The following is a 14,771-nucleotide window of genomic DNA, read 5'->3' on the forward strand; positions in this document are numbered from 1 at the left end:
AAATCAGGTATAAAAATCCTCTAACTCTGGTCTTCAAAAATGTTTTGGCCATTATGAATCTTTTGCTTTTTGTATCAATTTTAAAATAAACTTCTAAATTTCTTCAAAAAAAAAAAAACGTTGTTACAGTTTTGATTGGGATTGTACTGAACCTATAGATTTGGGGAAGACTGCCACCTTTACAATATTGAGTTTTCTAATATATGCACATGGTGTATCTCATTATTTATTTACATGGTCTTTAATTCCATTTCTAATGCTTTAATATTTTCAGTGTACAAGCCTATCAAGTTATCTGTTACATTTCTAAAAAATTTTGATGTTATTGTAAGTAAAGCTTTTAAAAATATTTATTTTCAAACTGTATACTGACTTTATATTCTAGGAGTTTGCTAAACGTACTTGTTAGTTCTAGAAGCTTATTTGTGGATTCCTTAGGGTTTGCCATGTCATCTGCAATTAAGGACAACCTAACTTCTTTTCCAATCCATATGCCTTATATTTTTTTTTTTCTTTTCTTTTATTATTTATTATTATACTTTAGGTTTTATGGTACATGTGCGCAATGTGCAGGTAAGTTACATATGTATACATGTGCCATGCTGGTGCGCTGCACCCACCAACTCGTCATCTAGCATTAGGTATATCTCCCAATGCTATCCCTCCCCCCTCCCCCCACCCCACAACAGTCCCCGAAGTGTGATGTTCCCCTTCCTGTGTCCATGTGTTCTCATTGTTCAATTCCCACCTATGAGTGAGAATATGCGGTGTTTGGTTTTTTGTTCTTGCGATAGTTTACTGAGAATGATGATTTCCAATTTCATCCATGTCCCTACAAAGGACATGAACTCATCATTTTTTATGGCTGCATAGTATTCCATGGTGTATATGTGCCACATTTTCTTAATCCAGTCTATCATTGTTGGACATTTGGGTTGGTTCCAAGTCTTTGCTATTGTGAATAATGCGGCAATAAACATACGTGTGCATATGTCTTTATAGCAGCATGATTTATAGTCCTTTGGGTATATACCCAGTAATGGGATGGCTGGGTCGAATGGAATTTCTAGTTCTGGATCCCTGAGGAATCGCCACACTGACTTCCACAAGGGTTGAACTAGTTTACAGTCCCACCAACAGTGTAAAAGTGTTCCTATTTCTCCACATCCTCTCCAGCACCTGTTGTTTCCTGACTTTTTAATGACTGCCATTCTAACTGGTGTGAGATGGTATCTCATTGTGGTTTTGATTTGCATTTCTCTGATGTATGCCTTATATTTCTTATGACAAAGGCTAGGATCTCCAGCACAATTGTTTGGGTTTTTTTTTGTTTTTTTTGTTTTTTTTTTGAGACAGGGTCTCGCTCTGTTGCCCAGTTGCCCAGCTGCCCAGGCTGGAGTGCAGTGGCGCAATCACAGCTCACTGCAGCCTCGACCTCCAGGGCTCAAGCGACCCTCCTGCCTCAGAATCCCGAGTAACTGGGACTACAGGAGCAAGCCACCATACTTGGCTAATTTTTGTATTTTTAGTAGAGACTGGGTTTCACCATATTTTCCAGTCTGGTCTCAAACTTCTGGGCTCAAGCGACCCTTCCACCTCAGCCTCCCAAAGTGCTGGGATTACAAGTCTGAACCATCATGCCCAGGCTATTTTTTGGATTTAAAGTATGTCTTTTTGTTTTTTAGTGTGGACTTTGTTTTTAATCCATTCTGACAATATCTGCCATTTGAGAGTTTAGTCCATTCTCATCTAATGTAATGATTAGTTGAGTTTGCACCTACTGTTATATTTTATCTCTGTTTTCCCTCCTTGGTTCTTCCTTTCCTGCCTTTTGTAATTATATATTTTTAGATTTCTACTTTAATATTCCTGTTGGCTAAAAGTTAAAGTTATTTGTATTATGTTTCATGGTTGTCCTATGGATTACAATACTCATCACTGCTTTACTAATATACAGAAATCTTGCAATCTTATACATCCATAACCCCCCACATACTTTGTTACAGTTTTATTATGTAATACATCTACATATATTATGAACTCCAGGAAGGCTATGCTATGATTTCAGTGTTAAACAGCTCTATGGTTTATAAAGAAAGTGGAAAAAGAAAAAAATTATCTTTTGAATTTCCACAGGTAGATTCCATTACCAACACTGTTTACTCTTTTCTGAGGATCTAGGTTTTCATGTGTTATCATTCCCCTTCAGTTTGAATAACTTCCTTTAGGAATTCTTGTATGTCCCTTGTGACAAATTCTCTTAGTATTTTTGTTCTTTTTACCTAAAAGTATCTTAATTTCACTTTCATTCTCGAATGACGTTTTTACTGGATATAAAATTCTGATTAGACATTATTTATTTTTCCTTTGTACCTTCAAGGTGTTAACTCTCTTCTCGCCCCCACAGCTCTTTAATGGGAAGTCAGCTGTTAATCAGATTATTGGTCCCTTTTATATAATACATCTACTATGGTTTTCAAGAAAAAGTTTCATCATAGGTACTCTGCTGTACATTTCTTTATGCTTCCTCTTCTTGCTGTTCATCTAGCATCTTGTGTCTGCAAAATTTTGGCCAATGTTTTTTCAAATATTTTTTCTGACCCATTCTCTCTCTCTTCTTCTCCATCTAGTATTCCAATTACATGTATGTTTTACCATGTGATATAATCGAACATGTTTGTGAGACTTTTTTCCTTTTAATCCTTTTTTACGCTCTTCACTTTGTATAATTTTGATTTATCTTTAAGTTCACATATTCTTTCTTCTGTCATGTCCGTTTGGCTATTAAGTATATTGAGTAAATTTTTCGTTGTTTTTTTGAAATTGTATTTTTCATTTCTAGGATTTCCCTTTGGTTTTTTATTACTGTCACTACCAGAATTTACTATTTCTCTGCTGAGATGTTCATGCATTTAAAATATATTTTGTTTTAATTCATTGAAGACAGGGATAAAAGCCCATTTAAAATCCTTATCCCTTGGTTCCAATATCTTAGAGTTAAACTAGATTGATTTGGTGCTGTGTCTGTTAGGTAAAGTTGGATTACATCACCGATTTCATTCTGGAGATTCTGGATACTAGTCATTTTTCTCCCATAAATACCATTTCCTTTGTTTTCAGTACATAAGTTTCTTGGCTGGGCTTTAACTATAAACTGTCTCTTGTGCAGCAGCTTTGGTCTCCATTTATATTTTTTTTCTTTCACTGGGCTGCAGTCAGTTTGTTCCATATAATCATGGATCATGGAATCACATATCTCACACTCCGAGATATAGGTGGACTGAATTTGGAAATCCCCTCTCTGGATTTTTTTTCTTCTGAGCTTCCTCCACTATTTTCAGTGTTTCCAGTTTTCTAGCTCCACTTTTCTGATTCTCCAGTCCATAAAAACTTCACATTTTCCTGTGCTTGTCCCCCGCCGTGGGCCGCATGGACTGCACTTAGAACTAAACTAAAAGCCACAGGGATAAAGTTTATTTTCATAGCTCCCCTTTCTCCCATCTGCAGACTAGCATGGACCCCCCACCAGAGTCTATTTGCTGCTTCTGTTTACTCTCCAGTGTCTTCAAATAGTTGCCTTTTCTATAGTATTCAGATTTTATAGTTGTTTTCTGCAGGAAATCTTATCTAGAAAGGTTTTAGTCTGTCATACCTGGAATTGGAAGTTAATTCATTTTTTAAATATATAGATACCTATTTATAGGCTCTCTACAAAGAAACCGTTTTACTAATGAAAGGTAACCTTAAATGAGGCTTAAATGACAAACTGTTGTCAAGTAAGAACCTTCATAAGATTTACTGGGATGGCAAATAATTAGATCAATCCATACGCCATGAGTGTCTGCTATGTGTTTACTACTGTTTTAAGTAAGTTACAGAATGGTCTTCACAAAAAAATGTGAACCAGAAAGACCAAAGAAAACATAATTTAAGAGGTGAACAATGGAAAGCTGGGGACAAGGCAAGATAAAGCAATACTATGAGTAACATTATTATAATAGAATCCAATGGATCAGATATAAAATAGAGCATGAGGTAGTAGGTTATAACCAGTTCAGTAAATAGCAGGAGTTTATGGAGGAAATAGTATTCATAGGAGGAATCCTTTGAACTAATGTATATGCTGTGTCCCCAACCAATGATTTCTAGAAGCCAGAACCCCTGAGAAAAAGATGCTTATTTTTCCACAAGAAGCATCCATCTAAATTCTCTCACACAAGTCCCTTTCTTCTGACAGAGAAGCAGATACCACCACATAACCTGTTCTTCCCATTCTACACATTACCTGATTCCCCCTCCCCGGTACCACTAACATTCAACAGCTAATGGGGTAAATTTGGAGTATTTATTTATTTTTATGAGTATGAAAAGATCTATGATTTCTAATGGGCCTGAAAAGCTTAGTCTCTTCGGAAATTAAAAACTACCACTTCAATATTATACACATGCATGTGCTTATTTGTGCTATTTATTTATAGATTTCCTTTGTTTCAGTATAATTAAATAGCTCTTACTGAGTCTTACAGAATTGAAAATGGTTTAAATATAAAATATCAGATTAGTATGTTCATAACAAACCTTAAATCATATATGCAATATATTTTACAATAGGTACCTAACTATACTTTGCTAAATTTCTGGGGTACTAGTAAATGCCATTCTGAAAAAATTCTGTGTCAGTATATAATCAGCTGGGAAATCATGCCCAAAACCATTTGGTTCCCTAAAGTTTCAGAAAGATCTTATTTTAACATATCTTATCAATAATGTGGTCTGGAACTGTTCTGTCCCATATGATAGTAGTCACATGTGGCTATTTATATTTAAAGATAAATTAACTAAAATTGGATACAATTAAGAATACAGTTCCTAAGTCATTAGTCATACATATATATTCCAAGCGCTCAACAGCCATGTGTGGCTAGTGGTTACCATACCAGACGTTACTAATACAGAACGTTTCCACTATTGTGAAATTTCTTAGACAGGATTGGTCTAGAGTCATGGCCCAAAAGACAAAGTAAGGTTCACCTACAAGACTAAAACATTCTGACAATTAGCTAAAACTCTACAATGTCTTCCTCAATTAATATTTATTTAGTGAGTTTCCAAATTCAGGGTGATGAATTAATACATACTTTATAGTATATAAATTCTGCAGCAACATTTTGTCACTGGTCATATTAGCATTCTTTCTAAGAAATATTTTTCAGAATTAAGAACCCAGGAAATTCAGGTCCTATATAAAATGATTATGTCCTTTGACATACTTGTGATCACAGCAAGGATGTAAATATTTATATAATGAATGTAGTTATACATTGAAATTTACATTTTTAAAAAGATATGAAACATAAGTAGTATTATAATATATTCATAGGACTCAATGGAATGTTTTTACACAGAAAACTGTCAAATGTCTATGCAAACCACATAACTAATTTTAAAGTATCAAATTAGTTACCTGCCTAATATTGTGTTATTTTCTGTGAGCAGCAGAAAAAAATATACTCAATAAGAGCTTTGGAAACACAAAAAGGAGGTGCAGAAAAACATTAATTCTATGGCAGGTAGATGGCTCAGTTCAGATTTTCAATTATTTTAATATTTTTCTATATCTTTTAAATGTACTAGTGACTGCTAAGGTTGTTAGCCAACATTTAAAATGTCTCATTTACTGTTTTGTATTTTACATGGAGCCAGATTTAAATAAAGCAACCTGTACATTTTTCATTGCCAAAATATGTCAAGGTTAGAAACAGATGTTGCACTTTTTCTGCCAAAAATTTGAATGTGTTTATCATACCAAAGCTTAAAATTAATATAAAAGTAAGGCAATAAGGCAGACAGAAGGCTGATATCAATAATTTTGTTTTTGATGCATAATCCCCAAAATAATGTTATTTGTGTATCTTCTACAGAGAGAATGAAAAACATTTATAAAATAAATTTTAAAAGAAAGATTTTTTTCCCCTCTAAAGGTGGACTTACTGAATCATTCCGACCAAAAAAGGTATATATTGCATACAAGTAATAATCAAATAGTTGAGACATGAAATGAATAACATCAAAGGCAATTGGCTTAAGAATGTTCATCATCTGCATATATTTTCCTGAAAAGAAAAAAGAATCAAAAATTAAGTAAAACAAAATTAACATCTGTTAGTCTATAATTAAAAAAAGACAATAAAATTACTAAAATATTTAAATATAATGAAATATTGCACTCCTTCACAGTAGCCATGTCTCAAGTACTCATTAGTTTCATGTGGCTAATGGCTATTGTATGGGACAGCACAGATTATGAACAGTTCTATCATATTGGAAAGTTATACTGGAGAGTACTAATATAAATAATACAATGATATTTTCCTCTTACTACATTTTACTGTTTCCCAAATTTTTATGGAACTCTTACACTCTTCTACAACTGACACTGTACAAACAAACAACATCGGTTCTCTTTTCTAGGAGTCTCCATTTAAAATAATTTCTTTGAAAATGTGTAAGTTTAATAGAGTAAAATACAACATATTTAAGAAAATATTTATTTTTCATAAGCTTATACATATATAGCAAAAGTAGAAAAGCAAGAGGAAAAATGATACATGCAAGATACTGCCCATTCCCCTGAATCCTAGCCCTGTGAAATCTTGGGTCAGAGGCCAAGAACATTTCTTTATCACTGTATCATTCAAGAGCTCAATATCCACAGGGTGAAAAGAACATATCTTTCTCATTCTTTCTTTTGGAAGATGCCAAAATCCCATTCCTTTTCCTCTAAATATATAATCAGATATACTCACAGAAAAAAAAAAAAAACCACAATGAATTAAACTTCCGCATTTACAAACTTCCTAATGTATTGGAAGGGTTCAAGAGAGATGGGAAGAATCAAATAACAAATAACTACAAGTTCCCAGTTCCGTTTCTCTTTTATGGGAAATAATAGGAAAAGAAGCATATCTATTAAAAATGCTCTATACTTTCTTCTGCAGAAGATCTTAAAACAGGCCATTTGCTTAATTTCCAAATAAGCCAATAATTCAGGTGCTGGCTCTATTTCACGTTAACTGCTATAATTTTAAATTGGTACTATTAAAGACATCATGATCAAGAGAAAACACATTTACTGCAGTACAAGAAATGACAAATGTACTCCAATGGAAATGTCTACTATCAAAACCATTTCTTTAAGAACTCAGTACGTCTTTCTTAATTTACGTGAGAATGATTTTAAATAATAGACGGTCAAGAAGAGAAACACAAATACAAATATACATCAAAACACAGTAAAAACTACTCAACTCAGACTTTATTCTTATTCCTATTTTAAAATTCTTCTGTTTCACAATCATCCTTTGCAATTATTTCCGGACTTTTTTTGAAAAATCACATTTGAAAAATATTTTAAGTATACTGCTCCTAAAACACTCTGGATCATTATGCAGGTATTTCCTCAGCTACAAAACACACAGTTACTTAAGCGACAAATTGTTAACATATAAAATAATGCAACACTGTGAAGAAAAAATAATACATTACTCAGTTAAAAAAAAACAAAGATGAATAAGTAGAATGAGGTAGAATGCAAATAAGTAAGCTGGCATGCATCTAGAACACGAGGTCCTCTCCATTCCCGATAAGATTAACCATTGTTTATATACCTAATCTTGAAAAAGGATATAAAAATGAATTATTAATAGGTAAAGGCGATTTTAAATGTGTATTCAGAAGAAAAAAATAGCTGTTCCTCACCACCATGAAAAGAAAATTCAAACATAAGGATATTAATTTATTCATTCAACAAACACGTTTTGAAGGCTTACTGTATACTTGGCCTTGTATTAAGGAACAAGGACTTACACAGCATTCCGGCTGTTGGACCTTAAAAGTCATACATGGAAGACAATAATCAATAATCAGATCATCAGTATATTACAGAGTATAAGAATGAGGACTCTGTCTTTCCATTTCAAGAGGACAGAACAGGCAGTCAGCAGACATTTGGAGGCTTGAGGAGGCTTATATGCCTCCTCAGATCTTACTGAATTAAAAGAGAACATTACGATGAATTAATTCCTTATCTATGAAGAGAAGAGGGTGAGAAGGCGAGGCTGGTAGGTTTGAGCACAAGAAAATGAAAAATGTCAAAACATTTCCAGACCACAGGTTGGCAAACTTTTCCTGTAAAGGACCCAAGAGTAGATAGTTTAGGCTTTGCATACCGCACAGTCTCTGTGGCAACTATTCGGCTCTGCTGTCTTTTGTTTCAACTGCTCAACTATGCCACTGTAGCACAAAAGCAGCTACAGACAGACAATATGTAAACAAATGAGCATGAGTGTGCCAATAAAACTTTACTTACAAAAAACAAGCAGCCAGCAGCTCAAAACATTTGACATCTCAAAACGTCTGTTCTAGATGACTGACAGTAGATGGGAACAGGTTGATGGAAAAACATAAAGAAGCCAATAAAACCATAAGAGGGCCAAAAACGAGGTGGAAGCTATTCACTTGGACAGTAACTACTTAGAATCAAGCTGGAGCAGCAGGAGTGAGAAACGGGGCTGAAAAAGGATCAAGCTACAGGTTCACATATGGGACAAACTGTATCAGTCTGCATTCCCCACCACCACCACTATTCCCCTCTCCTCTCCAGCAGTTAGAGGTGTAGGCTGCTAGAATTTACCCATAAAACAAAATAGAAACCCTTAGGGTTCCTCTCTAAAAGAAATGATAAGCTGGGAGTGGTGGTTCATGCCTGTAATCCCAGCACTTTGGGAGGCCGAGGCGGGCGGATCATGAGGTCAGGAGATAGAGACCATCCTCGCTAACACGGTGAAACCCCGTCTCTACTAAAAATAAATACAAAAAATTAGCCGGGCGTGGTGGCGGGCGCCTGTAGTCCCAGCTATGTGGGAGGCTGAGGCAGGAGAATGGTGTGAACCCGGGAGGCGAAGCTTGCAGTGAGCGGAGATGTGCCACTGTACTCCAGCCTAGGCGACAGAGCGAGACTCCGTCTAAAAAAAAAAAGAAAAGAAATGATAAACTGAAAAAAAAAGACGGGGAGGCAAATGAACTTAAAAAAAAAAAAAATTGAAAAACTAAGGCTTCTACCTTATTCTGGGATTTAGAGGATCTGTCCCCATAAAGACTGCCAGTAAATCTACCCAAGCCCTTTCCTATTTCACACAAAGTTCCGAGTCCGAATTTCTACGGAAGAGAAAGAGCCAGCTCGAACATAGTTCTAATTACTCACAAGAAACCCACAAAGAACAAAGCTGGAGGCATCACACTACCTGACTTCAAACTATACTACAAGGCTACAGTAACCAAAACAGCATGGTACTGGTACCAAAACAGAGATATAGATCAATGGAACAGAACAGAGCCGTCAGAAATAATGCCACATATCTACAACTATCTGATCTTTGACAAACCTGACAAAAACAAGAAATGGGGAAAGGATTCCCTATTTAATAAGTGGTGCTGGGAAAACTGGCTAGCCATATGCAGAAAGCTGAAACTGGATCCCTTCCTTACACCTTACACAAAAATCAATTCAAGATGGATTAAAGACTTAAATTTTAGACCTAAAACCATAAAAACCCTAGAAGAAAACCTAGGCATTACCATTCAGGACATAGGCATGGGCAAGGACTTCATGTCTAAAACACCAAAAGCAATGGCAACAAAAGCCAAAATTGACAAATGGGATCTAATTAAACTAAAGAGCTTCTGCACAGCAAAGGAAACTACCATCAGAGTGAACAGGCAACCTACAAAATGGGAGAAAATTTTTGCAACCTACTCATCTGACAAAGGGCTAATATCCAGAATCTACAATGAACTCCAACAAATTTACAAGAAAAAAACAAACAACCCCATCAAAAAGTGGGCAAAGGACATGAACAGACACTTCTCAAAAGAAGACATTTATGCAGCCAAAAAACACATGAAAAAATGCTCACCATCACTGGCCATCAGAGAAATGCAAATCAAAACCACAATGAGATACCATCTCACACCAGTTAGAATGGCAATCATTAAAAAGTCAGGAAACAACAGGTGCTGGAGAGGATGTGGAGAAATAGGAACACTTTTACACTGTTGGTGGGACTGTAAACTAGTTCAACCCTTGTGGAAGTCAGTGTGGCGATTCCTCAGGGATCTAGAACTAGAAATTTCATTCGACCCAGCCATCCCATTACTGGGTATATACCCAAAGGACTATAAATCATGCTGCTATAAAGACACATGCACACGTATGTTTATTGCAGCATTATTCACAATAGCAAAGACTTGGAACCAACCCAAATGTCCAACAATGATAGACTGGATTAACAAAATGTGGCACATATACACCATGGAATACTATGCAGCCATAAAAAATGAGTTCATGTCCTTTGTAGGGACATGGATGAAATTGGAAATCATCATTCTCAGTAAACTATCGCAAGAACAAAAAACCAAACACCGCATATTCTCACTCATAGGTGGGAATTGAACAATGAGAACACAAGGACACAGGAAGGGGAACATCACACTTCGGGGACTGTTGTGGGGTGGGGGGAGGGGGGAGGGATAGCATTGGGAGATATACCTAATGCTAGATGACGAGTTGGTGGGTGCAGCACACCAGCATGGCACATGTATACATATGTAACTTACCTGCACGTTGCGCACATGTACCATAGAGCCTAAAGTATAATAATAATAATAATAATAAAAGAAAAAAAAAAAAGAAACCCACAATGGCTTGTAAGCCTTCTATTTTAAATCTAAATAGATAATCAAAAATCACCAGGCACACAAAGAAAACTCGGAGTGTGAAAATGAAAAGTTGATCCCAAAGGAAACAGATAATTCAAGCTAAAAAGAGAAATATAATAATTATGTGGAACTCAATAATAAAAGATTATCCAAAAAAGAGAATATAAAAGACTTCTTAAAGGTAAAAATATAATATTTAAAATAAAAAGTTAAATTAAGTCTCCTAAAAGGTACAGCAAAAGACAATACTGTGGGAAATATTTGAGAAAATAGATATAAAGGACCAATTTGAGTAAGGGAGGAAATTGTTTTAAAAAGAGAGAACAGAGAAAATACAGAGGTGGAAATTATCAAAGAAATACTAGTGTCAGTAATAGCTGAGGAACACAGGAGCCTTCAGATCAAAAGAGTCCACATACTAACAAACACACTGAAAAAGAAATCATACCTAGACACATCAACATAAAATTCTGGATCAAGGAAAAAAATATTAAAAGCTTTCAAAGAGAGAGAGAGAAATTCATCTGCAACAGAATAGAATGCTAGAAGTTCCAGTTCTGAAGAAAACAATTTTTAATCTACAAGTCTATTCATAGCTAAATTGTCATTCAAGTGAAAGAGGAAAAAAAAAAAAGACATTTTCAGACTGACACGAATTCAAACATTTACTTCTCATCAGCCTTTTCTGGGGAATCACTAGACCATAGGGAAGAGATACACAGAGGGACTGGCAAAGAAACCAAGTAGCAGCATGGACAAGAACTAGAAACAAGGGAATGAACAGTGGGCCTGCCTTAGCCAACTCATCAGTGGGAGACACAGAGAGAAGTGTGGTTACCACACTTGAACACTTCAAATACATTAGCAAGTTTGTAAATGCAGAAGTTTAATTTATTGTGGTTTTTTTTCTGTGACTATATCTGATTGTATATTCAGAGGAAAAGGAATAGGATATTGGCATCTTCCAAAAAAAGGAATGAGAAAGATACGTTCTTTGCACCTTGTGGATATTGAGCTCTTGAATGATATAGTGATAAAGAAATGTTCTTGGCCTCTGACCCAAGATTTCACAGGGCTAGGATTCAGGGGAATGGGCAGTACCTTGTGTGTATCATTTTTCCTCTTGCTTTTCTACTTTTGCTATATATGTATAAGCTTATAAAAATAAATATTTTCTTAAATATATTGTATTTTACTCTATTAAACTTACACATTTTCAAAGAAATTATTTTAAATGGAAACTCCTAGAAAAGAGAACCGATGTTCATTTGTTTGTACAGCGTCATTTGTAAAAGAGTGTAGGAGTTCCATAAAACTGCTGGAAACATGGGGGAGAAATTTTTCCCATTGTGGATATGACAAGAGAGAAAATGGGTTTCTCCTATATTGAAGATTTTAAAAATTAAGGTTTGTCAGTCCAACATCTATTGGGTTCCTACAAAAGTAAAAAGCACTTGGCCAGGTGCCACATATAGATGCTACAAAAATGATTTAAGGCTCTCTTCTATAGGGGTTTATAATCTGATAGGACACAAGCAGGAATAGATTCTGAGTTGGAAGAATATTCATTATTCTTATTTCAGTACACTAATTTGAGAAACCATCAATGAATATAAATGGCATATAAAGCCATAATAGCACATAAGACAAACTGGAAAAGCTATAAAAGAGGCATAAAGGAAAGGAAAGTTGGTTCAGCTTGGGCAATTCAGAAAAAGGTACCGAATAATGAAGTGAAGACCACAGTAAAAAATTAACAAGTCCATTACCTAAGTGCCTGGCTACCAGGTTTATTTTTTAAATATTATATCTCAGCCCCCCAAATCTCCAATGTTGTTTTCTTGTGACATGTACTGAGGGATGGTGCTTTTAGGATTATCCTCTCAAAAGATCAGGCTGTACATAAAGCTAGCAACTCAGAAAATATTTTTAAATGTTAAAAATGTAAATTCATGTAAATAATATCTAAATATATGTTATAGTATTATCTTATCCTACTAGTATATAGATAACATATAGAATGTATTATATAATAATTATATCATTATTATATGATTACAAACAGAAATACTAGAATGTAGTTTAAATTAAAGTGAATGACAAATTTTCTTTCCTTAAACATTACATATGAAAATATTGTTTTCTTAAACGATAACTTAATCATAAAACATGGTTTTAAAATTTTAAAACACATAAAAAAGTATTGTGATACTTCTGTAAGACTGCACTTATGACTTCAATGAACTCTATAACTTTATCCAAATATCTGAAACAAGGATACTTTAAAAACAACTTATTCAAAAAAACAAAAGAAGCTACCATTTTAATGATCTGTTATGTAATCAAGAATTTTCCTGTTAAATACACATTGTTTTACATTTCAATTAGGAAAATAACAGAAAGGAACCAATGGTTCTCAAAGTGTGGTCCCTAGACAAGCTGCATCAACATTACCTGGAAACTTGTTAAAGGTGCCCATTTTCAGGTTATACCCTAGACCTACTGAATCAGATACTGTGGGAGTGGGGGACAGCAATCTGTGTTTTGTTTGTTTATTTGAGACAGAGTCTTGCCCTGTCACCCAGGCTGGAATGCAGTGGTGCGATCTCAGCTTGCTGCAACCTTGGCTCGCTGCAACCTCTGCCTCTTGGGTTCAAGCCATTCTCATGCCTCAGCCTCCCAAGTAGCTGGGATTACAGGAGTGCCCCACCACATCTGGCTAACTTTTGTATTTTTAGTAGAGACAGGGTTTTGCCATGTTGGCCAGGCTGCTCTTGAACTCCTGACCTTAAGTGATCCATCTGTCTTGGCCTCCCAAAGTGCTGGGATTACAGGTATGAGCCACCAGACCCGGCCAGCAATATGTGTTTTAACAAGCCCTCTAGGTGATTCTGATGCATGCCAACATTTAAAAATCAAAGGCTAGATCACCACAAAAGATGAATAAAGCAATAAAAGCACAGTCCTTCTTTCTTCTTGACAGGCCCTCATGCCTTAGTTTTCAAGACCTCTGCTTCACCTCCTAATTTTTCTCCTGCCTTTCTGCTGTTGATTCATGACCTCCTTCACTGACTGATCTTGCTGTTTGCCCTTCCAATGTATCCATATCCACTGCTGTTTCCTAGGTTTCCACACTCAGCTATCTTGTGTTGTATGTTTTTGTGTGTACTAAGTGGGTAGGAAGGATAGTAGAGCTTCTGTCTGGTTTTCTATGAACTCAAATGGTTAAGAGCCTCTGCCAAGATAAACTCATCCACTAACCTTTTGAGTTCATGGAAAATCAGACAGAAGCTCTACTACCCTTCCTAGTCATTTTATAACAATGACTCAAATTATGTATCCTGATCATGTTTTTTCTCCTGACCTCCACATCCATCTATGTAACTACCTATAGACTATTTCTACTTAAATGTCCCAGAGGTACCTCTATATGTCCAAAGTCTACCCTACCATCAGCTCTGCAAACTTGGTCTTCCTCTCATCTTCCCTTTTTCATTTCTGGCATTATAACTGGTTAATCACACAAACCTAAAATTTGAGTGATCGCTCATCACTGATTCACCAATCCTGTCCGTTGTATTTCTAAAATCTCTCTAATCTGTCTTCTTCTATTAAATGGCCACTGCCATCCATATCCAGGCTTATGTCCTCATCATCCCTTGCCTGGGAGACTTCAATAGTCTGCCATCCAGTCTTTGACCTTCTCCAGTTTCCCCTTAGCCAAAGTCAATCCCTTATTTACACTTTTTTTAAAAACAACAAATCTGCTGGGGTCTCTCCCCTGTTAGAAATCCCTTAAGGAGCTTATGTCCAAGCTGCATAGGACAGTCTTTGAGGCCTTCTGATATCCTGTTCTTGCCCATCTTTCTCATCACATCTCCTCTGCTTCTGCCTCCAGCCCCTATCATGTTTCCTACATTCCAGCAAACTAGACAACTGGGGTCTCTGAATACACCATGTCTTGCACATGTTCTTTCTGTCCAAAATGCCTTTAC

At 35.7% G+C, this 14,771-nt stretch overlaps 1 protein-coding gene across 2 annotated transcripts in view; it reads right to left on the reverse strand.

The window, feature by feature from the left end:
- VPS50 (VPS50 subunit of EARP/GARPII complex) overlaps positions 1 to 14,771 on the reverse strand; it is a 128,136-nt gene that overhangs the window by 21,868 nt on the left and 91,497 nt on the right. For both annotated transcript variants that reach the window (XM_054495329.2, XM_054495331.2), the window contains exon 21: positions 5,992 to 6,113. In XM_054495329.2, the coding sequence (XP_054351304.1) occupies positions 5,992 to 6,113 (122 nt within the window). The remainder of the gene's footprint in view (positions 1 to 5,991; positions 6,114 to 14,771) is intronic.

Source organism: Pongo pygmaeus, chromosome 6 (genome assembly GCF_028885625.2).
Source record: "Pongo pygmaeus isolate AG05252 chromosome 6, NHGRI_mPonPyg2-v2.0_pri, whole genome shotgun sequence".
Lineage (NCBI taxonomy): Eukaryota > Metazoa > Chordata > Mammalia > Primates > Hominidae > Pongo > Pongo pygmaeus.